Below are 25,012 nucleotides of genomic sequence, written 5' to 3' on the forward strand. Positions count from 1 at the left end.
TGCACTGTTGCTTGTGCAGGCATTTTACAGTAACTGGCTTCAGTTCTTTCCTCTTGCCCCCAAAAACCGAGAATAAACCTGTTTAGCACCAATGTTTGGGCTCCCAAACAGAACTGTTCTCATTCTACGAGTGTCACAGACATATTTTATGAAAAATCCTTTTTCCAGGGTCTTTTCTCCTGTGAAGCTGGGAAGCTTCAGCTTCTCCACGTTTTGTTGCTTTGGAATGTGATTTGGAGAATTGTTACCCAGCATGTGAAATTGTTTTTACTTGATGAGCAATGACAGCCACCTGTGTTAAAGCTGTGAACAGTCACAAGATTTGTTATTCATTCCTTTGCTTTCCCTTCCAGCTTTTTGATGAATTCTTTCTCCCTATTTAGTATAGTTGTAGTGTAGTACTTTAATTTAATATAATATCCGCATACATCAGCCTTCTGAAACATGGAGTCAAGATTCTCATCTCTTCCCTCATCCTGGAATCCTCAAACACAGGTATACCCAAGTCTTTCAGGCTTGCTCAGTGAATGAGCAGCTGATTGAAGTACAAAAATACTGAGAAACCCCACAGTCCCTTCCTAGGAAGAAACATCTCCCCATCTAAACCTCACCTGTCTTTATCCAGTTACAGGGGAAACAGACATATATATATATATATATATATATATATATATATATATATATATATATATATATATATATGTATGTCTGTAATAAAATAACTTCAGCTTTAAATGAAATCTCTGTATTTATCCTTTTCCTATGAAATTTTGGTTAGAAAGAAGTTTTATTTTACACAGTTACATTTAGTAAAGACATTAAATAACAGATGCTTTTAAGATGCCAAATACTGGAACTGCAGCAAATTCCTCCCTGACTGACATTCATGAGTGCCTGCTCTCAGGGAGGAATCAGAAGGTCCTGTCCAGAGGGTGAGAGCAGATGTATGCCCTCTTCTCCAGGATCTGCTTTGCAGCTTTTTTAATGGAATCATCCAGGTTTTCATCAGCATCTGTGGAGAAAGAGAGAAAAGTCAACTAAGGGACCACAAAGAGCTGTTGTAAATTTCTTTCAAGAAGTGTTTTTGAACACAAATGCAAGAGTGTGAGGGCCAGGAAGAAACTGAACATTCTCTATTGAAAAAGATTGGTTATTACAGACTGAGCTTCAGAGACCCAATGCCCAGCTGGTCAGTACTTCCCAAAGAGTCCAAATCCCTCATTTCTATCAGCTACTTGTCAGAAGTATATACATGAAATGTAGATATTATATTCCTCAATAAGGAACTCTTGCAGTTGGCTTTAGCTATGAAGTGAAGACTCTTTTCAACAGGTTCCAGCTCTGCTGCTTGTTTCAATTAAAAGCGGAGCCAAACTCTTCTGTTGGTCACATCAAACTCACCTTTTTTTGATTACAGTCTGAAAGACAGAAGAGCGTAAGAACTATTTTATAGTACTTACATTTTTCTAATTGAGCCATGGCATAATTATTCTTGAAATAGGCTTCTGTGCAGAAGATATTTGTAGGAAGCACCTGGAAAAGGAGTAAAACTGAGTTTAAAAATAGTGAATGAATTTCATAACAAAAACCATGTAGTAAGAATACAGTAATTGAAACATCTCAAAGCTCTTTGATGATGGTGCCCTGAACCCCAGTCATGTGCAGTGCAGCCTCAGCTGTCCCTTTGAGGCCAGAGAACTGCCAAGGCTCAGGGCTGGGATGAGCCTTCGCCCAAAAGCTACTCCAAGACTGATTGGGAATCAATCCAGAGCAGGGCTCACACAAAGAGCAAAGTCTCAAGGCCAAAGCCAAACCTTCATCACGTTGGATTTGTTTTCACACTGATCTGGAGCAAATTTTTCTTGTGCTGCAACACCACTGTTACCATGAAACTTTACATGAGCTACTAAATAAGCACTGTCCTTTCCTGTCCTGAGCTGTGCTGCCCAAATACTGTTGTGCTTATGTGTTTTTATTAATGATTATATGGAAAGAGCTTGGGAAGAACTGCATGGTGTTAACAGATTTGAGAGAACGTGCAGAGTTGTGGTGAGGTTCTAAATGTCTGTGTATGTGTTAAAGAAGTATTTTAAACATGTTGAAAGTGTGCAGCTCAACAAGCAGAGCCCCTGAGAGGCTCCTGCACTCTGGCAGGTTTAGCCACGTTCTGCTGCACTTTTATGGGAGAGTTTGCTGTAATTCCCCAGAGATGCAGCCTGCCTGCTGCCAGGAGCACAGCCTGAGTGGGAATGGTTGGTGCTGAGGGACACTCACCTCGTGGTCATGGTTCCTGAGCCCGATGCTGATGGAGCGGCTGGCCCGGGAGATGGCTGCAGTCATTGCATACAAATTAATCACCACATCTGCCACTCTCTTCAGCACCAGCTGCTCATCCACTATTGTCTGGGAGAGAGAAAATCATTATCTGCTTGTGGTTTGCCAATTTAAAACTTTAACCAAATATCACTGTCCATACTTCATGTTTAGGTCCAGCTTTATTTCGCATAAACCGGTTCTAGCCTAGGTCAGAAATTATCATTGTTAGTTTTGGGTTTACTAAGCTGCACCTTTTAAATTCTACTTGTAAAATTGTAATATTGATGTGTGCCTTAAACCACTTTGTTAAATGCCTGTAGCAGCAGGATTTGTGCTTACACAAGAAGAAAACAACCAATTCACTGAGGGTGCTGGTACTTTGGTTTTGGTTCTAACAATGTAACTTGCCCATTACACTGAGTACCTAATGTCAGTGTGTTTTCTCACACCCAGTGAGAAGGTGTCATGTGAAGGAAGTGCTGGTCCTGCCACACTCAGTCCCCTGCAGGTTCCAGTGGGGCCCTGAGGATAAACTATTCAGTAACAAAGACAACAGACAAAATAAATAGTTACCTTGCCAAACCTACTTAGCAGGCCCCTGACTGTAGTTCCAAAATAATAAACGTTTTCTTCAAGTTTCTTGGCATTCTCCTATAAAACAAAACACAAAATAGAACAATTTGAGTAGTCTTATAACAGAAAAGCAACATACCCCCACCCCCTTTAAAGAGGATACTGGATTTTCTCTTTTTTAACATTCATCCACCTTGCTGCTAAAAGCCAGACAGGCACATTTCTTTCTCTCAAAGATCCATTACAATTTTCTGGAGTTTACTCTCAGTAACTTTTAGTATAGGCTTATGATAACAAAAGTAACTAACAGAACGCCCCATGAAAAATATACCTTATCTTTTTCCTATTAACAGAACATTCATTTTTGGTCATAAAAACCTTTTCCTAAGTGATTAAGCAAGTATGTGTATGTGTAATTCACAGTCATTCTGACCTGAAACTCTGTTCCAATTAAACAGGAAAAACTCCTGTTTTGTAACTAACCTTATAACAAAGGGCAGCTATTAAAAACGCTTTCATATGGTGAAGGCTCAATTTATACAAATTATCCAAATGGATCTAAAACTGGATTTGGTATAAACACAGGCTTAGAGCAGCCTTCATCCTCCCTTGATACCTGGACAATAACTGTAACTTCTTACCCTGTCATGGTGCCAATATCTGCTTACCCTGGAAAATCTCACTGCCCCTAGGTATACATTTTGGTTTGCAAAAACAGGAGATGAAATTGTGGCAAGCAGCAAAGGGAACAAACACAAGAGCTCAGCAGAGAGGCCCTTACCTGGAGGCTGGGATGCACCACCCCACTGTCACCTACAAGCCCCAGATCCACCTTCCTGCCCAGGGTGTCCTGTAACCTGGTCAGGAACTCCCCCAGCGCCACTCCCACGTTTCCTTTCTTGATTGCTCTGAAATGTTGGGGAAAGAATGGCTGTTAAAAAAAATTCCAAGAGGTTCAGACACAACCAGTTGGAATTCCAAATACTTTAGCACCAAGTCCTGATCCACTGCTGTGAAGTCTGGAGAACAACTGTGGAGCCTTAAGAGTCATCAGCTGCTCTCCAAGACACCCACAAGGAATTCCAGAGACCAGTACTCAATATGCACAATGCAGCTGTTGTGTCAATACAACTTCATTCAGATACAAAATATTAATTACTGGTCTTGAAAGAAATAATTACAGCTTGTGTAAAAGTCCAAGATAAAATGCATTAAATGCTACAATTCCTAAATCTATGAACCATCCCATTAAAAACACAGAGTCCCTGTAACAGTGAACTTTTACAGACAATAAATAGAAATACTGCAGGTATTCCCTGCAGTTTGTCCTCTTATCTATAAAGTTATCTGATTCTGTTTAGTTTATTTAAAACTATTAAGAATAAATAAGAACATACTTAATTTTGTCAGTTAAGATCTTCCCTGCATGCTGCATCCCTGTCAGTGCAATGTACATTCTCAGGATTTCATTGGTGCCCTGGAAAAAGCAGAAGAGAAAGTGAGAAGGTGGGTAACCAGAGTTTACAATAGTGTTTTCCAAGCAGGTCTGTTGTGCCCCTGTGCTCTTCCCACTGCTCCAGTATCACATGATGACTCTCCCCACACATAAACTGCCGCCTTTTGCTTTATCTCAGTTTTAATTCTGATTTCATGGGGCATTGCAGAAGTTGAGCCCCTCATCATTAAACACACAAATATACCCCAATGTAAAAGAAAACAGACAAAATGCATTTTGATTAAAAATGCTCTGCACTGTTCCAGTGAAGGAACATTTGAACAGTTGTAGAACTGCTCAAAATGAGCTGAGTTAAAATCAAGTCTGACAGTGACTCTGATGTGCACATGATGGGTCACTGACAATCCAGCTTGGAAAGAGAACAAGCTTCAGAACCAACCTTTCTTTTAATTTAAATAGCCATCAATAAGTTAATTAAATGTCTAAGTTGATCTTTTATGAGTTTCTCTGCTTCTCTTGTGAGAAGCACACAAGAGGAAAGGTTACTGCTGTAACTCACACTGTGGTCAGTCTGTAAAAGCCATCATAGCTTATTTTATTATAGGGAACTACTATTGATATTCCAAAGAAAACAAGGTTAGTCCTGCAGTTTTACTGTTAGAGACTTTGCAGCTGAAGGAACAAGATCCTGGTCAATCAAACCTTCAGGTTTCTACTCCCCTTTATAGGAGGTGTGAACTGCAGTTTGCAGAAAAAGGGGATCCTGGTACTTGCCTCAAAGATGAGCGGGATCCTGGTGTCTCTGAGGTAGCGTTCATAAGGATAATCCTTCATGTAGCCAAGGCCTCCAAGGATCTGCAGAGCCTCACTCACACATGCCCAGGCACCTTCAGAGCTGAACACCTGCCATGGAACAGGGTTTGATCAGCAGAGAGTAGATAATAAATCAGCAATAAACACAGGATGCCCTGCTCTGGGGTTGTATCCACAGGACACTGCTGCAGCGTTTTCTGTGTGTTACACCGGTCCTGGAGCAGTATCCCTGTGGCTCAGGGGTTTGTCAAATTTAGTGATGCAATGCACAGGGCACTCTCCACATTCCAGGGACAGGGGCAGCCCCACACAGGGAGAGCAGCTGCAGCTGCTTGGCTGGAGCCCAGAGCAGGACTTTTCTGCAGTGACCATGAGGGACACCCTGACAGCCACAGCCTGGATATTCCACAGGGTTTGTTGTGCCATCAGCTCCCTGGGAAAGCTGGCACAGCAGCAGCTTGGCCAGGATGGCAGCTGGAGTGTGACTGAGTGTCCCAGTGCTCATGTGAGGCCTCCTCAGACGCCAGCTCAGCGGCTGTGACATTCTCAACCTGTTCCCTGCTGGTTTTATTTTGCACGAGTCTGAGCTTGTGGGGTACAGACAGAACAGTATCTGTCATTCCACCTGGCTGCAGTGCTTCTCTCCTCTAAATGCAGCCCTGAGTTCTCAGCCCTCTGCAGGCTGAACACTGAGCCTTTTCCCAGCCCTGGTTACCTTGACCATGGCAGCCTCGACGGAGCAGTCAGGGAAGCCTGGCCTGTCCATCATCCCTGCAGTCAGGTAAGCCATGCTCTCCATCACGTAGGCTTTCACAGCCATCAAACAAAACTTCTCCTGCCACACAGCAACAGGAGGAATCGTACAGAAATTCAGATGCAAAAGTCCACAATCAACCCTCAAACTTAAAAAGACCTGCAGTTCTTATATGTTTTACATCATCAAATTAATCAATCAATAAAAAGTACCACTTTGAAACAACAATAAATAAAAAATACTTTTATACATTTATCATTCTGGACATTTAAAAGATCAGTGTACAGAAGTCAGCACCAGGTTCACACAAATTTCTAGCAAATCCTTTAAACCAGTACAGCCAAAATACACCCAATGCAATCTATGTCCTGGCACTTCGCACAGAGATTTAGGTGTTTCATGTTTTGTTACCTGAATTAATCCAAACTGGCTGAGTTTCTTATTGAATTGTTTCCTGGTGCAAGCATACTCTGATGTCAGTTCTTCAAAGAAAGAAAAACAAGTCATTCTCAGAAGGGCTGTGACAGACCATTCCAGCAGCTGGTGTCCTTCCCTGGGCGGTGACATTCCAGTCTGTGCCCAGGAGCCCCCTGGCTGTTCCAGAAGCAGCACTTTGTGAAAATCACCCTCACACTGATGTTGTTGACCAAGTGTGGGACCAGCCTGTCAAAGGCTTTTGAACCAGAGGTATGAACCTGTACTCTTAAGAGAAGTGATCAGGTTTGGTGCTAACTGGTTAGAGAGACTTCTGTTACTGTTTTGGCTAATAATTGGCAGAAAGCAGTTTTAGCCCTAGTTACTGTGTGCAGCTTTGAGCCAGTTATTCAGGTGGGAGGTTCCAGGGGAGATTACACCTTCTAAAATCAATAGTACAGAGGTTTTTTTGTTGGGAATAACATTTTACCTCAGGGAAGTCCAACAGAGGCAATAACCTCCCACTCTATGAACTGAATCTACACTGTACAAAAGGAAAAAGACCTTTATTTCAAAACCTCTGCAAGCAGGCTTTTAATTTAATTTTTCAAAACCATATTTTCGTGTTTTAAAGATATCAAAGCCTGTTATGACAAGGTCAAGACTCCTGCTCCCACTCTGAATGTCTTGCATGATCTGCCTCAGGCAGAGCAGTTTCTGCTGGCACCCAGCCATGCAGAGCTCCCAATTCACCCACCTATCAACTTCTTAATCATTCCAGCAGATGCACTGCCCATGCTAAATCTTCCACTGTTGAGGATATTCATGGCAACCTGTGAAGAAACAGATGGGGTTTAGGCCACATTCTCCTTAGGTCACTGCTTCCTGCTTCTGTGTTCCCTGGATTTCACTCCTCACTGGGACACACTGCCAGTCCTGGAGAGTGCCCTCACATCAGCCACCACAGCTCTCAGCATCCCAAGGAAAATGCTTCAAAACTGGGCTTTTCCTGCCACCCATTACATCCAATTTTGTATCTGAAGTAGATGATCCGGTGACTTGGAAATAATCTCTAATTAGATGAAGGTAAAATGTAGATAAAAATGCATTTATCTGCAGCTGGTAAACAACATTCCAGCTGGACAGCACGGCTCCAGTTTATCAGATGAAGAAAACCACAGTATTTCTCCTTGCAGCTGACCTGTGATGGCTGCTCTCTGCCTCAGGTGGCTTTCAGCAACACATCACAGAAGGGATAAGAAAGGAGGTATAGAAATGAAATACAGACCAATAACGTAAAAAAAATAGATTTTGGAGTCTGGTGTCTGTAGTGTTGTTTCTCAACATGGGTGACTCATGTCAAAGCCTGTTAGGAAAGAAGTCACTGTCCTACATTTTAACTTGTCAGGAAGGCACCATAACAATCTTCTTTTAATCTCTACTACATTAAGGAAAATAATTTCTTTTAGCACTTAGGCCTGGACTTGCCTGCTACAGCAGGAATAAGAAATGGAGAAGGAGTAAGAGCAGGTTAGCAACTCCCCAGGTCACACTCTCAGAGAAAGGTTACACAGCAAGGCCACCTGTGGTTTTCTCTCCTGGGGTCCTGCCAGCATTTCCCTGTGCAACAGGGCAGCCCTGGAGAAGCACCTGACAGCCAGGGCACCTTGGAGCTGGGCATGCCTCCAGCACTCCCTGTGACATCCACACAGCCTGTGCCAGGGTGTCTCCCTTCCCACATTCTGCTCTGGAACCAGCAGAGGACATGTCCTCCATTCAGGGCAGAAGGGCAGCTGAAGTCACTCCCTCTTCTGAGGGGACACCACAACAAACAACCAAAAGCCCAACAAGAAGAGAAGAAACACAGAAATCTGAGATGATGGCACACTGTGCACTGTCCAGTGACACCAATTTACAGATCAATGGGGGAATCTCTCCTCCTGTACCCTAGAGTGTGGCAGTGCTCTCACCACCAACAAGGAAACTTCAGCACGGGGGGAAACAGCCTCCTTCAGACTTCTATAAATCACCAGTAGTTATTCTCCACTGCTTACCTTAAATCCCCCTCCAACTTCTCCAATTACATTCTCTATAGGCACTTTGGTGTTTTCAAAATGTACTTCACAGGCTGAAACACAGAATTAACACTTGATCAAATATGACACAGAAATACTTAAAAGACATTCAGGAACTTAAGTCACTATTTGTAGCAGGAAATGAAGTCTTCCTAATGCATTGTTTATGACAGAATTATACATGCTTCACCAAAGAAGTGAGAATTTGGGAAAAGGCTGTAGCTGACATCAGTTATTGATGTAAAATATTTAAAATATTATGAATATACACTGTGTAAACAGAGAACTACAGTTTGGTCTTTATTTCTAGTTCTAAGGAACTGACTGAACAGTCACCAAGATGGTGAAAAGATGCAATCATTACAAAGCTTAGAAGAGCTGAAGAACGTGGACTTCTAGATTAAACCTACTGGCCACTGAGTCTCCTGAATGATTTCTTTCACTGCACAGTGAATGAACTCCACAAATTGGATTTCTTATTTCAGACCCTGCGTCAGGAAGGGCTCCTGGGAAAAGCCAGCTAAAGAAACATGAAACTTATACTGTAACATGGAATACGTATTGATTTGCCCCTGAATTCAGATGATCCAACCAAAATAAAACCTTAAACTATGAAAACAAGTTCTGCTAACAGTTTTAGGTGGCTCTTACTGTTGGAGCCTCGAATGCCCAGTTTATCCTCGGGTTTCCCGTGGGTGACGCCCCCGAAGTCCCGCTCCACGATGAAAGCAGTGATTTTATCCTTCACCTGCCCGTCCTTGTCCACAATCTCTGTCCTGGCAAACACTGTGAAAATACTGGCCAGGCCACCATTGGAGATCCAGACCTGTTTTGAGAGAGGGAAGATGTGTAAGAAAGGTAAATGTGCTGATTTTGTGGGCACAGCCCTCCAGGGTTTTGTAACAGGCTGGGAAAAGAACAGAGTGCTGAAAAATTGCTGTTCCTTCCCTTCAGTTCTAATGAGGGTCTGCTCCCAGGGTGAGCACATTTCTGAGGAGAGCTGACCACATGTGCTCAGTTTAGAGCAACTTTAAAACCAAAATGTAGTATCAATATGCATTAAATTAAAATCCACAGTGCATTTCCACAAAAGCTGGTCCATCCTGCTGCTGCTGGCACCTGAGAGATACAGGGGCAATGCAGACTGGACAAACCCTGTGGCCAAAAATTAACTCTGATGAGAAATTCTCTGATCAGCCTCTCCCCCAGGGTGGGTCTCTTCACACCACAAATGGATCAACAACTACAGACCAAGTCTGCAACGCATCCAATACTGCTGAAACCAGGACATCTCTGATTTCTTCAAGACTGGCTTTTGTCACGGTTTCTTTTAACAGAAAGGTTCCAGGCAGACCTATTTCTAATTAAATATCAAGTTGTATTTTAAAATCTAGCCTGCAGAATGAAGAGATGTCAAATACAGGTTCAGGTTTCCTTTTACCTAAGCTGTCATGGAAGGGGCTGATTTACTAAGAAACCAACCCGCCCTGAAGCTGAACACACAAATGGCCAACAGAGAAAGAACCCAGGGTAGTTTTCCATTTTCCTTACCAGGAGTTTAATGCAGTAATTCTCTAACAATAATTTTCTAGTCCCTTTGTGCCTAATCTTTTTGACAGGGTCATTCTCCTCTAGCTTGGAAACCTCCCAGTTCCAGACTGATGCAAAAGACAAGAACACTTCCTACATTTGTAAGAAACCCCTTTCCTGTTCCCAGTCTGTGAGTAGGTACCTTGGAGCCATTTAACAGGAAGTGTTTCCCATCTTCACTCAGGGTTGCCCTTGTCTGGATGGATGCAGCATCACTCCCACTAGAAAACAAACAAGTTACTAATGTTTAAAGAAGTAAACACGCTTTAAAAAAACAAAACTGCATATTCCCCCTCTTCCTATTCTGTAAAAAGGAGGGGGTCTCAAATAGCAGTATATAAATTTTAGCTTTTAACTAACAAGGAAGCTCACTAGATTGAACAGTTCTAAAAGTTACCTGAGGGGACATTTCTTCTCATTACCATGTTATCAGGATTATAACCTGACCAGAATGTGTAGAATGCCACAAAAGCAACATTTTGGAGCTACACTTTGAGCTATGTGAACACACAATGAGCCTCTCACTTAAGTGACAACAAAAATTCTTCCTTTTAGTTTTGGTAGCTCCTTCAAAACAGGCTTTTATATTTTGAATAAGAACTGAAAGCATCCCAGAACAGTCACAGCACATTATTTCTGACGTAGCACAAAGCATCCTTTCAAGTAAATGAATTCCTGGGATGAGAACAAGAATCAAGGATTTCATGGACACTGCCAAAAGCAGCATGTTGGGGAAAGAGTAATTGGAGTGTTCCTTGAAATACCAAAACTAAGCCACAGATGTATATACTGAAGCCATGGGCCCCAGATAAAGAAGCCTGAAGGTATGAAGCAATGCAGCTAAGGCAGTGAGCCCCTGTGGGGCTGTGGGGCAGCAGCACCTGCCGGGCTCGGTGAGGCAGAAGGCAGCAATGTGCTCCCCCGAGGCCAGGCGGGGCAGGTACTTGGCCTTCTGCTCCTCGGTGCCAGCAATGAGGATCCCCTGCAGAAACAAGCACAGGAAACTTTGCAGCATCACCCTGTGGGAAAAGAGAGGGAGCTGACAAGCTCCAGCATGTTTAGAAAGCTTCATCTGCAAGTTTTATGGCATAGCAAGAGACAGTTTAATCAACAAGACTGTATTATTTGTCAGTCATTAAAATATTTTTTCATTAGCATTCTCTGCTCAATTCGACAAGGAATCTTCTCTTGCTATAACAAACTGAGTGTGGTTTCAAGCTTCTTTCTGCCATCCACCCAGCACTAAAAAGGTAAATACCTATGGCTATATTCAAGTTCAAAACTGACACACTTTCTCTCAGATGAGTTATCTCCTCTAGGCCCCCCAACATGCAGCCCCAGCCAGCCAAAGTTCCTCTTTTCTGAATTCTTTCCTTCCTCATCACCTGAGCCCCCCTGATACTGTTTCAATTCTATTTATTCTAGGTACTTTAGACAAGTTTAGCCAATTTAAAAAAAACCAACTTGGACTCATTCACCTAAGAACAATTATCCTAATAGTAACTTCCTTGTGTACTTCCTATGCAGCCTTTCTGTCTCACACTGAACCAGTGGCAGAGGCTGCTGCAGACACCAACAACCTGATTTATGCTTTGCCAGTAATTCTGATTTGCTCCCCCTAAGCCCCACATTTTTCACTTCACCTTTTCCATGCAATCTGTGCAGAAGCCCTGGCCCCAGAGCAGCAGCATTACCTTCAGCCCAATGGCCTGGTGAGCTGCCAGGGTCACTGCAATGGAGCCATCCAGGGAGCTGATTTCTCCCAGACGTGCATACATGGTGTTTGACAGGCCCAGCCCACCTGGAACAGGCACCAGGTTTTATTTCAGTACATTTTTTGTGCCACTTCCCCACTCCCCCAAAAATCCATTTCAAGTACAGAAATACAGGAATGTAGCAGCTTTAACTGGAGAGGTACAAAAGCGGCACAAAATGCACCCCTAGATGTTCTTCTGTGGCATTTACTCACCATATTCCTCTGGAATCTGCATGCCAAAGAGACCCAGGTCCTTCAGTCCTTGTAAGGTTTCGGGTGGGATTTTTGCATCTTGATCGATTTTCTTCGAGTCCACTACAAATAGAGAATTTTTTCTCATTTAACACTGTGTTTCTCAGTGCCCAGAGCAGCTGGGAGGCTACAGGATTCCCCCACCAGGGCCACAGTCACTCATGACCCTTCTCATTCCCAGCTTCACAAGAATTTCTTCTTTCTAGCTGCAGCCTGACCATCCTGTTTGTCCTCACCACATATTCAGGAAAAAGACTTGGAAATGGGAAAAATGCAGCATTTATTTCATTTTCTCAAACATTTCTACTGGTTCTGCATGCCAGCAGATTCCAAGACTGGAATAAGCAAAGTATTTTCAGGATTTTCTATCTGAACTAAGTCTAGGTCGTGAATACAAGAAAAAAAAAAGTGCATAAATGAGGAAATTAGAAAATCTTGTTCTTAGGAGATTTTAAGATTCTTGGGGGATTAAGAGAGCTGTTCTGTACCATGGCAGTGAAAACAAACAGGAATCATACTTTCTCCAGACTCCATAATTTGACCCTTTTATTCCTTCCCTAAACATCAGGCTGTTTACTCCATGAACCATGTTCCCCCCCACAGAGCAAAGAGTTAAAAAATGTAATTTGAATAAATCCTTTATTTACTGTCAGTGAGCAACACTACAATTTTACAGTTAAAATCACCTGGATCTTGCCAATTGTGATGTGTGACAATCACTGGCTTCTCCAAACTCCTACAGAGTTTGGAAAACCTCTGTCAATGGGAAGGCTGAGACAGTGCTGTTTAACTGCCCCAGAAATTGCTGTCTGTGCAAACCACTATTCTGCAATTGCTCTGGAATTGGCTTATCCAAGGCAGCACGAATGGAAGAACACCCTGCAATGCTCTCTGGAATGCAGACGGGTAATAAGGCCTTTCCCAAATGGAATTATTACTCTAATACTGAAAAAACAGAAATGCTTTTGATTTTTCATAACTCCTCAACGAGCCAGCATTTCTGAGTATCTCTGCTGCATTTTGCCACGGTCAGTTTTAGCAGAGTAGGACAGCTATAAAGTTCTAGGAACTAGAACTAGGAAAAAAAAAATCACAATGTATGAAGTAGTTAGAAGCACAATTCAGCTGAGCTAAAACCAATTTCAAATCCTATCTTTATCCCAGAATTCTTTTACATCCTTGGTTTTTCCCCTGTTTTGGAGATTTAATTCTTCTGATCAGCACCCAAATACTTCCCAAAAAAGCCACAAATGGACATGCTACAGAATCAGCATCACTGTGTGAGCAGCAATAAATGCATAAACTAAATTAAATGTTTGAAACACCTTATGGAACTGCTATAGTGAAATAATTTTGTAATCACTAAATCACTTGCATGGATAAAAACACAATAATATACCTTCTTCATTGAAGAACTTTTCAACAGGTCCCACAAACTGGTTGATTTCTGCCAGTTCTTCATTGCTAATTTCTGGGTAAGGAAAAACTTCTTCCTAAAATAGGAGAATAGGAGAATTATTTAATAATTTTTAATACACGAACCATGCAGTTAAAATAAAAATCATGGGAGATATGCCTTGCAAAGACTCTAAAACACTGTGCAAATTAAGAATTGTGGAAAATGTCCCGAAACAGAAATAGGGCTCCACAGGACCCAACTTTATTTCACATCAAAACCAGACCAGAGGGTGTTAACTGAACAACAGAAACATGAGGGAGAAATCAAGAGATCTTTTAAGAACCACGAGGATGCAAAAGTTCTTCATCACCCATGAGTTTTAACCCTATTCAGGGACTGATAAAAATGAGTTTGATGTTTCCAAAGCTCAGCCCATGAGCACTGTCCCTTGCGAACACCCAGCACATTTCACCTGCTAATGCCTCGAGGACAAAGGTGAGTGAGCCCCACCACTCCTTATCATCCCCAGGGTGTTCTGGCCATGAACTGGAAGCAGCACAGCCTGACAGGTTGGAATTGGTAAAAAATACAAACAAGGAACACAAGGAGTGGGAGGCTACGTGAGAAGAACACTTCTGATTTTTACTGCCTTTCCCCTTTTAAACAGAAGAATTTATCTCTGTCCACACAAATCTGTTCATGGTACTCTGAGCAATATATCAGCATCAAAAATTCAGGACCTGTGAAATGTTAGAGGTTTTCAGAAAGCTGCTGTGTTGAAACTTGAGGGAAGAAACACCCGAGACACATCTGTAGAGGGGTTTAACACAGTGGAGCCTGAGTGCTGCCTGTTTTAACACCTTATCTGACAAGCTCCATTGCAGGAGACTTTATTGCTCAACTTATTTCAGTGGATTTGAGTTATTCCTTCTTTCCGTTTACTTCACCCTGCAATCTCTGATAAATGCACACTCTAAGCCCTGCAGTAACAAACTCTGCTTAATACAGCGTTCCATCTCAGATTTTAACTTCTTTGTCCAGTGGCATCTCAAGGCACCACAAGAACACCAATCTTTCCTACCAAAACTGTAGGCAGAGATTTACATGAAGCCTCCATCCTTGAAGAACAACCAGAGGACGAAGCGATCCAAGTTCAGCGGCATGCCCAGAGGGGGAGCACGGCGACAGGCAGCGCCCAGGGGACCCGCGGGGCTGGCAGGCACAGGGGCTCTCGGCGTTGTTTGGGTCACTCTGAGCCCCATCGCCTGTTCTGTGTGCAAAGGCTCCCTTCAGTTACCCGGCTGCAGCTGAGGGACACACAGAGCCAGGGCAGGGAGCTCCGCAGGGCTGGACCCGGGGGCTGCGGGGCAGCCGGGCCGGGCCGGGCCCTGCCGAGGGCTCACAGCAACGCCCGCAGCCCGGGCTGGGATGAGCAGCTGGGAAAGGCCCTGGCGCTGCTGCGGACGAGCCCCCGGTGCGTGCCAGCCCCGCTGTCCGCCGGTGAAAGGGCAGCGACCCCCGGGCGCGGCCGGCCCCCACCGCCCCCCGCGGACCCACCTTGCGCAGCGTGCCGAGGAACAGCTCCTTGGCGAAGGCGCGGCGGGGCGCGGCCGTGCGCAGGCCGCGGGGCCGGCCCGGGGCTGGGGCTGGAGCTGGGGCCGGGGCCGGGCGGAGCGCAGGGCCCGCAGCAGCAGCAGCACCGCGCTCATGGCCGCGCTCGGCGCTCCGCTGACGGCACCGCCGAGCGCCCGGCCCCGCCGGGGCGGGGCACGGCCCGCAGCCCCACAGCCCCGCGGCCTCACCGCCTCACGGGGCGGCGCTTCGCTCGCAGGAGCCGCGGGGATGTGCTCCATCCGGGTGACCTGCGGCGGGCACGGCCCCACAGCCCCGCGGCCTCACCGCCTCACGGGGCGGCGCTTCGCTCGCAGGGCCCGCAGTAACGCCGCTCACGGCTTCCTCACGGCTTCCTCACGGCTTCCTCACGGCTTCCTCACGGCTTCCCTGGTGCCCTCCCCTCCCCGGCCCGGCAGCTCTTGCCCGAGCCGCACGGTCCCGCCGAGAAGCAGCTCTTGGTGCAGCCTTTGAATCGCCCTCATGAAGCGAAAGCAGCGGCGCAGGCCAGCCCGCGAGCAGCACCGCAGGCAGGGATCGCTGCTTCCCCTCCTGGAGCTGCGGGACACGCTGGGCTGCAGCGTGGAAATCGCCCCCGAATCTCCTAAATCCAAGCCTGACTCCCCCTCCTCCGTGTGTCGGGAGCCGTGGCAGGATGGTGTGGGCAGCTCCAACCTCCCCTGAGCGGCCCCGCACTCCTGCAGCCCTTCCCGCACATAAATAAGTGTCAAAGACCTGTCTGCTCGCTGTGCCCTGCGAGAGCGCTGCCCTGCACCGAGCATCCCCCTCCTCCTTCACTTCCCCTGCCATCCCTCTGGCAGCGGGTTTTGTCTTTTTTTAAAAACCCAGGTGCCAAACCTGTGTGAAATTACTGATATTCACTGAAATCTGGCTGAGAAGCACTCAGTACGGGAGGTCACGGTCAGTTTTGTGGCACCATCACCCCACAGCCGCTGCCTCACCTGCAGGTGGCTGGGGCTGCTCACCGACACAGAAGGGCTGTTAAAGGCGTGTTGAGCTTCATTTACTCAAGGGTAGAATTAATTTGTTTGAACTGTTTCTTTCAGATAAAATAAGCCCTTTAAAGGCTGCCGCTACTCTGTCATTTTAGGCATGTCCATGTCCACCTGCCTTGACTTTGCTTTGGTCTGTGTGGAACTGCAGAATGTGACAAAGTGGCATTTGGAAAAAGAACAAGTAAACACAGGCTTAATGAACTCACTTATTTTGCTTCCTGTACTTATGACTCATAAAATGAAAATCCTTTAATGTTGTAACCCAAATAAATTGCCATGTTGGTTGCCTCTCGACTGTACTGCAAGTAGGGAACAAGAAGGGCTGAGAGTGAGGGATCAGGAAAAGGTAAGGATGTGCTCAGCTCTGATTAAGTAACATTATCCTGCTTCTTTTGGTTTTGAAAGGTGGAAGAGCAAGAGGTGATGTCTAATGCTCCCGGGCAGCAAACAATGGGTGGGGAACGCTGAGCTGGGTGCAGCACTTGGCAGTCTTTGGGGTGCAGTGATGAGGTGCCAGTGCTTGATGGTATGGATAGAAGGGAACACGCCTCAGCCTTGTGACACGTGGGGTTAATGGGGCAGAGCCACACCATGTCCCTCTGAGGGGACCTGGGTGGCACTGCCACAGCAGTGTCACATCCCAGCTCTGGGCAGGAGAGGTAAAAAATGATTAAAAAATTAGTTTTTTATCTTCCTGGGCAGGAGAGGTGCAGGTCCCACAACACCTGCCAGACTGAGTATCAGGAATGAAAGGGTTAAACTGAGGCCACCCTCTCCTGAGACAAGTCAGGCAGGTTCTGGTGATGTAGGGGTGATGTGGCAGCTTGAAAGAAAGGATAAACAGAGCGTGGTACAAACTGCTTGAAGAAAATGATCCAAAGAGTGAAAACAAGGCTGGGCAGTTGGGAAGCACAGGGAAAAGATGCCTCATCATGAAGTCCACAAGAACTGAGGCAGCAGCCAGCACACCCCACCCTGTGTGTTCACTCAGCAAGCATGAGGATGGCATTGTGGGGATATCCTGAATAAATAAACACCTGGGGTTTTCCAGTCACAGGGGGTGATATCACACCCACAGCACGAAACTGCAGGTGGACCATCACTGGCACAGAGAATGCTCTGTCCCTGCGCTGGCACCAGTGGTGCCACACCACAGATCTTCTCCCATCCAGTGCTGTGTGTAACCACAGCTGAAATCACACTGCTGGCAGCTGCAGTTCTCTGCAGAATCCCTCCACCCTGACCTGACACATCTTCAAACTGCCTTGCACAGAAGTGCACCATCTACTAAAAAAAAAGTTAAAACAGTATTTTTCTCTTTTGCTTCAGCAATATGCCCAACCTTTTCCTTTCCCCACTTTTATTTATGACTCCTCTCTGCTGTCTCTGCCACTGAGATATTCATCCACGTGTTCCCATCATTTCAGGTTCCCTTCCTGGGCCATCCAATCCCTCAGCTGTTACAGCTCCTCATAACCCACATTTTGTGAACAACCACAACTCCCACAGTGATGTCCATTTCAGCCCATTCCACACAGAAGCGGAAAAATTTCTTCCTGAGAAGGAATTAATGCAAGAGAAGTGGAGATCAGTAAATGACTACAATAAAAATACCCTTCAGCTTTCCTTTTTATTCTTCCATATTTTTCCAGCAGCTGCTTAAAAACTGGTATTCAGCAATAAAATGACCTGATAACATTTAGGTCTTTGAGACATAGATATTTTATTTACTGAAAAAGTGTTACTAAACCACTTTACAAAAACATTCACCAGGCTTTGCAGCATTTCCAGGAAAATGCATACAATTCCTCCTCTCTTTATGCAATCATTGTTTGCTCCTGTTCAAGCTGACAGATGGTATGAAAGTTTTGCACTTGACATCCATAATTGTCTTTCCCACAGGCGTGTGCTCATCGATGATGTGCTCATTGCATCACCTCCTGACTTGGAACATTTTTTTAAAAAGCTGTTTCACATATGAAATCCTGGGAAAGGTGAGGGCAGGAACGGGTATTTCCACTTTTGCTCCTGGTTGTGGGCTGTGCAAGTGATGTGATGTGTTTGAAACCCAGATGTTAACATGGTCACTGTATAAATACATCAATAAATTCGTCCAGGCTCTTGTCCATTCACACTGACTGGACTGTGGCCATCTAAGAAACCACCTGAAAAATAAAGACACATTCTGTTAGTCAAAGGGACTCTCACAACGTCAGGTGGCACTTGCAGGGAAATTGTCCATCAGCTCTGCCATGTTAGATTAAAAGGAAGCACTAAATTGCCTCATGTTTTGAAGTATTTTATATTTTATTTCACGCTATAATTTTTTTTAACAGCCAAATAAGATTTAGTTTCTCAAGCAAGGGAAAATGTGCCAGAGAGTGTATTGAAATCAAGTTTCTGGCTCAGCGAGGGGAGGTGACCTGAGCTCAGTGCAGGAAAGAAGCTGTTGCTGTGGGACTGCACCCAAGGAGCTGTGGGCCAGCCTGGAGAGTGCTGCCTTTATGTCACACCCAGGGGACAGTGATGAGTGAGAGGCCAAGGCTGGCTATAAAAAGACCTTGCAGCAACTGGATAAAGCACATCTTGGCACTATTAATGGATACAGAAGGGACATGGGTCAAGAAGCTCTTTGCCAAAATAACCTTCATTGCACTGTAATGTCAGAGACAAGGGAAGAGCTCCATGAACTCAAGAACATTTCATTAATAATTATTAGTACAATATTAATAAACTATTATTTACATTATTTATATCAAATAATTTAAGTATTTCTATTAAATAATTTATTTATATATTTATGTTAAATATTTCTATTATTAATTTAATTTATTATTTATTTATTAGTTCAATGAGGCATCTGTTTCTCCCTTTTCTCATCTGGGAAGAGAAACAGATGACCCAAAATGCCAGTGCTTTTTCACCAGCTTTTTTTCAAAGGCATTTCAAATTCCTGCAGTCAGAGGAATTGCTGAGGACATGTCCCCTGTGGTTCACTACTAATATATAGACAGGTTGGGTTTGTGGGGTTTTTTTGTTTTTGTTTTTGGTTTTTTTTTGTTTTTGTTTTTTTTTTGTGTTTTTTTTTTTTCTTTGTTTTTTTTTGTTTTGTTTTGTATGTTTTTTGTTGTTGTTGTTGTTATTGTTTGTTTGGGGTTTTTGTGGGTTTTTTTGCATGAAGCTATGCTGGCAGTCTGGAAATTTGTGAGGAGGGTAATGGAATATTGCAACAGCCCAGGAAACTGCATATTGTACTAGTAGAAAAAAAATAGGAAGAGCAGAAACAAAGTTTCCTCCTCCTTTAGGCACAAAATACACAAACAAAAGATTTTGAAAATGTACAGATTGGCATAGCAGAGGAGTTAGCACATAATCAAGGACATTTTTAAAACCTGCTGAAATGCCATGAAAATTCAGGGCTATAAACACGTGGGATGCTCCAAGTCTGAATTGGAATATTCAGCACATTCGTCACTGGGCTGGAAAATGTTGCTGCTCTTCCAATTTCAGGGGTTGAAGGACAACAGAAGCATCTCAAACTCTGCTGATTGCAGGGGTGTGTTTGGTTGGTTGGTTTTTTGGGGTTTGGTTGGGGTTTTTTTGGATGTTATTTTTAATTACAGCAGAGTCATTTTTTGGAGCCTGGTGTAAGGGCTGAGGCAGAATCAGAGACACGAGACTACCAGAAAGATGGCAAGGACAATATACAGGATGAATCATTAAATAAAAATGTTCTTCCTTGTTGGAGATGGGCATAAAGAAATATTAGCCAGCAAGTGAAGGAATATCAGCCAAGAGAACACAGGGAGCTGGTGGAGGGGGAAGATGCTCAGGGGGTGGGCACCTCCCTTCAGGGCCCCACACTCAGCTGAGCTCTGCTCCTATAAAAAATCACTACAAAGTCAGACTGGCAATGGTTAAATGAACTAATTTCCAGCCTTGGTTCACTCTGATCCCACTGCTGAGTCACAGAACTCCTGCACCGTCCCTGCTTCTCCCACTTCCCTGGACACTCACCCAGGGCCCATCTCCTCATCAGAAACCAGGCACTGTGCTGTGGCAGAGCTGAGAAACTGCAGAGAAAAGACATTTCCATCATGCCCTCCTAATATTTCATTTGCCTTGGAATGAATTTCCTCTGCTCATCTTGTTAAAGACAGATTATTTTTGCTTTGCTCATTACACAGACCTGTCTAAAGCACTGTGTCCAAGGATGAAAAATAAATGAAAGCTCCAGTGGTGCCGTTACCCAGCAGAGCTGATGGATTGAACTCTCCTGTGGCTGCTTTCAGCTGCTGTGTCTCGTGAACCATGCTGCTAATTTCACATCTCAGTTACTGCAAAAATGCTAAATAAAGGTTTTGTTGTTGTTTTTTTTTCCATTTTATCCCTAAAAATGTGTGATTATTCACATGGCAAAAATGATAAATCTAAAGATTTGAAAAAGTGAAGAAGTGATGGCTTCAAGTCAGCATCATGCACACACAACTTTCATTTAAGTCTTGCTTAGCTGAGGAAGTACTTCCAGCAGAAATATTAATTTAAGATTTTCCTAACTTTCATGACCAGCCTCATCCTGAAGTTGATTTACTTTTGCTGAGTAATACAGGATTTGTCTTTAATTCTTGAAATAATAGGAAACAGAAAGAAGGCTTACTTAAAAAAACTACACCTAAAATGAATTTTTTGTGTGGTTCAGATATTTCTATTAAATTGGTTGTGCTATGTTCCCTTCCAGGAATTTTACATCAACAAAATATGGCACCAAAATCACTAAGCAGGGTAAAAATCCAGAAAGATTCCTTTGGAAAAGGTATATTTAATGCAGCTGTAACACAGGGTGGAGATGAATAAAACACTACACAACTATTAAAATAAATATATGCTAAAATACCATACCTGTTTTTATGAAACTCTGAATCAAAATCAATCATTAAGGCCAACTGGAAAAAAACAAAGTTAAATAGAATTCATTGATTGTTAAGTCAACAAAAATCTGAAGAAAGATACAGATAAAACATTTGAAGATCTTTATTTTGTTTTTCTGTCCTTTTAATCTTGCATTTCTTTATTTCAACAACAAAAAAAAAAAAGGCAAAAATTCTTGGGAAAGAACCTGTTTTTAAAAAGTTGCTATCTAGAAGAGCTTGAGAAGTTGTTTATTGGATGACGACTCATTCCCACAATCTGTGAGTGCACTGCCACGTGCAAACCTCTTGTCTTCTCAAAATCTGCTAAAGTTCTACAAATCCTAATTTCTAAACCAGGAATAGAAGCATCAGTGAAGAACAGCTCTACAAATTCTTCTACTTCCACTAGAGGATGTTTCACTGGTCACCTTCAAAGGGCTCCCACAGCTCAGAGTGGCACAGAGGATGATGGTAAGTGGGTACTTACCTACCAAAAAAAAAAATTGGTGAAGATGCGCATCCTGAAATTACAGCCCTCCAGAAAGAGGTCATAGTTGACTATTCCCACAAAATAATTCAAGAATGTCCTAAAATTTGTAGAAAACAGAAGCAAACATAGTGTTTAGTTTAACTGACAGCTGAGCATTAGCTTGGCCAGGCTTTCCAGAACACACTACAATCTCCTGGAAAGGCTGGAAATGCACCAAGTTCAGGGCACAATGGAATATCCACAGGTGATTGTCAAAATGTAACTGCAATTCAAACTCTGGGAAGGTCACGTGTGGCAAAGGATCCTTCAGGGCTGGAAACTGAGACACACAAACAGAGGACAAGGAGTAACTGGGCAGTACTTACTCGGTGCTGGGCTGAGGGGTCCGGGGCTCCCTGCCCGTGGCCACGAGGCACTGCCAGCTCCTGGGGGTTCCACGGAGCAGCCCAGGACTTGACCCTGGAAAGGACAAACGGGGCCCTGCCCAGGCAGGGCACAAGTGCCCTGGACAGGAGCTCCTGAGGCTGCCTGGGGTCAGCTGGACACACAGCCCCTGGGACCGAAGGTCTCAAAGCTGCCAGCACTCTCCGGGGCTCGAGGGGTTTAGGAATTGTCCACCAGGACCTCTGCCGTGCTTCCCTGTCTGCACATCTGGGTGCTGGAGTCACTCTCTCCCTGGCTGCACATCTGGCTGTTGGATTCATTGCTCTTTAGTGACTCTAGAACTCAATTTATTTCAGCACTACCCCACCAAGCTGAGTGAGGACGGGTCACAGACTCCACTCACCACCTCCTCCACCTGATCCTCAGTTCCTGGCCCCTCTGAAGTGAGCAGCACAAATCCCACTGCCTCAGCAGGGCCAGGATACCATTGGAAGGAATTTCCTTCATTTCAAATATGAAGAGTTGAAGCTCTTGGATTGCATTAAATGAGAAACAAAGAGTTTTAAATGATTTATTTGATTTCTCCACATGATCACAGTTATAGTTTTACATCAATAGGGTCTGTTACTACTTACAAACAGAATGCATATTAAAATGAAAGCACTCCTTTCTTCCCCAGAGTTACAAAAGGGGTCTCGAGCCTCCCCAGAACAGAAGCTTCTTGTAAGCATAATGATTTTTGAAGTCTTTAAGAGTCTGCATTCAAGACCTAATTCTAACAGTTTAATACAACTCAAAGCTGATTTAAGTTCCTAGCAGGAGATAGGCAACCTCAAAGTGACTGCAGACTTATAGTAATGCTAATTTACACACTATGTACAATTTAGATAATTCTCTATTCCCCCTACTGGTCCCATTTTCACCACCCCCTTTTCTCTTTTCCAAATTGAATCTTGTTATTGGTTCCACTTTTCTTTGAAATATATACACGAGAATCCATTTTTCAGTCAAGAAGTGCGATGGTATTTTACAAGGGAACAGCAAAATGCATGCTTAACTGCAGAAAACACACAGCTTCATATGGAACAGCAAGTCAACATCTAGAGATTCAGTGTTTAAATATCTGCTGACTGTCTTTCAGCTCATTTTATCAAGAAACAAGAGGCTTCTGCTGCATGCAGTACATGATGGGAAAATCATTCTACACTGTATGTTAGACTCTTTTTTTTAGCAATACAAGGCGCACATTATATTAGGATGAACTTTGATTTTTTGTTTCTTTACATTGTTTTACATTTCATTCTTAACTTAAAAAAATAAAAACCCCAAATATATATTTGATTGTTGTCCCAGAAAAGATTTTTTTTGTTGTTGCCACACCTTCATTCTTTACGTTTCCCTTTCATTTGTCCAAATCAGCATTACTGCTTTGCCACATCGTTTATGGGAAGAGAGAATCACGGTCAGTCTATGCAGTTCTGTACCAGTTTGTAATTGGCAATGGTATCTGATAAAAAACCCTCTCCATTCTACTCCTGTCTGCAGGCTGAAGAATTCATTTTAATTCATTTTCTTAACCCCAGGCAGTGTTAAGTGCTGGAATTCTCCTATTCTAGGCACGACCCACACTGCTCTAAGCAACTGTTGATCAAGGATGGAGTCAGAGAGGTTTTACTATGACCCTATACAAGCAGCAAAGGTCTGGAGACTTGTGCTGACACCAAGACACTTTTGTTTGGTTGGAGTACATAGAAACACATAGTCTAAGAAACAAAACAGAACAAAACTAGGGAAAAAAAAAAGTAAAGTCCACTGTTTCTCCTCCTTGGCTTGAAAGAGCAAGAACAGAGTTTCCAAATCCCGTGCTCTCAGGTTACCAGTTTTGGTTTCTAACCAGCCTCCAAGTGATCTGTGATTTCACACTCCCTGCAGGCCCAGGGCAGGCACATTCTCCTCCCCAGTGTCCATGGAACCATGTGGAAATGTTTCTGTGCATGCACGTTTGTGACATCTCCTCAACACTTTGGTTCACAAATGCATTGACTGCACATGGAAAATCAGTGGGCAGGCATTAAACTGTGGCTCACTGTTTAAGCACAGAATATATGTAACTCTAATTTAAATGAATGAAAGGGTTTTTTAAACACAAAGCAAATGCAGATCTGGGAGATTTAACACCTTCAGCGTTAATCAACACAGTGAGTCAGATTTTCCTCTCCACTGCTACTGCATATTCTGCCTTTATTCCATCTACAGAATTTTACTTCCATTATGCCTCTGCATCTGAAACAAGTACAGACTCCATCACCCAGTGAAGAGGAGCTTTCTTACCTCTGTTTTAATTAAAAGATGCAGTTTCTCAGAGATGTTTGCACCTAAATGGTTCTTCATCTTTTCTGGAACAACCTATAAATTACAGTTAGACTCTACTATTGGTACAGATGTATGAAGAAAAGTCTACATATTGAAACATGTTATCACTTTACTTCAACTAATATCAACAGTAACACTGATATATTTTGCAATTATACAATATGTAGAGTGTAGCCTCACACTAATAACATTAGATGACATGCAGACAGTTCTACTTTCCCTTATAAGAACAGTATATATTTTTTAAACTGCAAGGAACAGAGCCTCAGGGGACCCAGGTGAGCCCTCTTAAGGTAAGCCGCAGAATTTAGAATAGAATGAGTGACACAGAAAAAGAATAATAATCACTTGTTTTCTTTTCATGGAGATCATTCTAAAGAGAAGGAGCAGAAGGGGAAAACATATTGCACATGTGTGAAACAAACGTGGACTGCTGGAAACAAAAGGCTAAACTCTAGATTGCTGTATTTGCTCTCTGTGGAGGTGAACAAAGTGCTCAGTTTGCAGTTCTGCTGGTATTGTGGTATCCATGGTATGAAAGGGAAAAAATGACTGAACCTCTCCCATCCTCCCCACGCTAGAGATGCCATGAGCAAGCCAACAGGACAAGTCACTCTGTTGCTCCCATGTCCTCCCGATTTGGGACGCTTTTATTACTGTTTGTTTTCTGTTCCACAGAAACCCGACTGGTTGGAGCTGTGATTACTTTTACCCATCTCTCACTGGAACTTTTTGCTCATCCTCTTCAAGGTTTGCTTTTAGGCTGGTACAGTTTTGCAGTTGTGATTCCTTTGTCTCTACTGTTTAGGTGTTAAGTCCTTGCAGTGGCT

At 43.6% G+C, this 25,012-nt stretch overlaps 1 protein-coding gene and 1 long non-coding RNA gene across 2 annotated transcripts; one reads left to right on the forward strand and one right to left on the reverse strand.

The window, feature by feature from the left end:
• Positions 1-729: 729 nt before the first annotated feature.
• LOC135308314 (complex I assembly factor ACAD9, mitochondrial-like) lies at positions 730-15,107 on the reverse strand. Its single transcript, XM_064433255.1, has 17 exons — positions 14,956-15,107; positions 14,696-14,705; positions 13,399-13,492; positions 11,961-12,062; positions 11,686-11,792; positions 10,873-10,973; positions 10,134-10,212; positions 9,053-9,227; positions 8,381-8,454; positions 7,084-7,159; positions 6,324-6,394; positions 5,874-5,993; positions 5,120-5,248; positions 4,287-4,366; positions 2,890-3,797; positions 1,461-2,403; positions 730-1,012 (listed from the first exon to the last, which is right to left on the reverse strand). Exons 1-15 carry the CDS (start codon positions 15,105-15,107, stop codon positions 3,578-3,580), a joined length of 1,590 nt encoding a protein of 529 aa, XP_064289325.1. The 3' UTR covers positions 730-1,012; positions 1,461-2,403; positions 2,890-3,577.
• Positions 15,108-15,755: 648 nt separating this feature from the next.
• Positions 15,756-17,723, forward strand: LOC135307088 (uncharacterized). Its single transcript, XR_010367821.1, has 2 exons — positions 15,756-16,684; positions 17,453-17,723. It is a non-coding gene; the product is annotated as an uncharacterized LOC135307088 (long non-coding RNA).
• The last annotated feature ends 7,289 nt before the right edge of the window (positions 17,724-25,012 follow it).

This window comes from Passer domesticus, chromosome 9 (genome assembly GCF_036417665.1).
Source record: "Passer domesticus isolate bPasDom1 chromosome 9, bPasDom1.hap1, whole genome shotgun sequence".
Lineage (NCBI taxonomy): Eukaryota > Metazoa > Chordata > Aves > Passeriformes > Passeridae > Passer > Passer domesticus.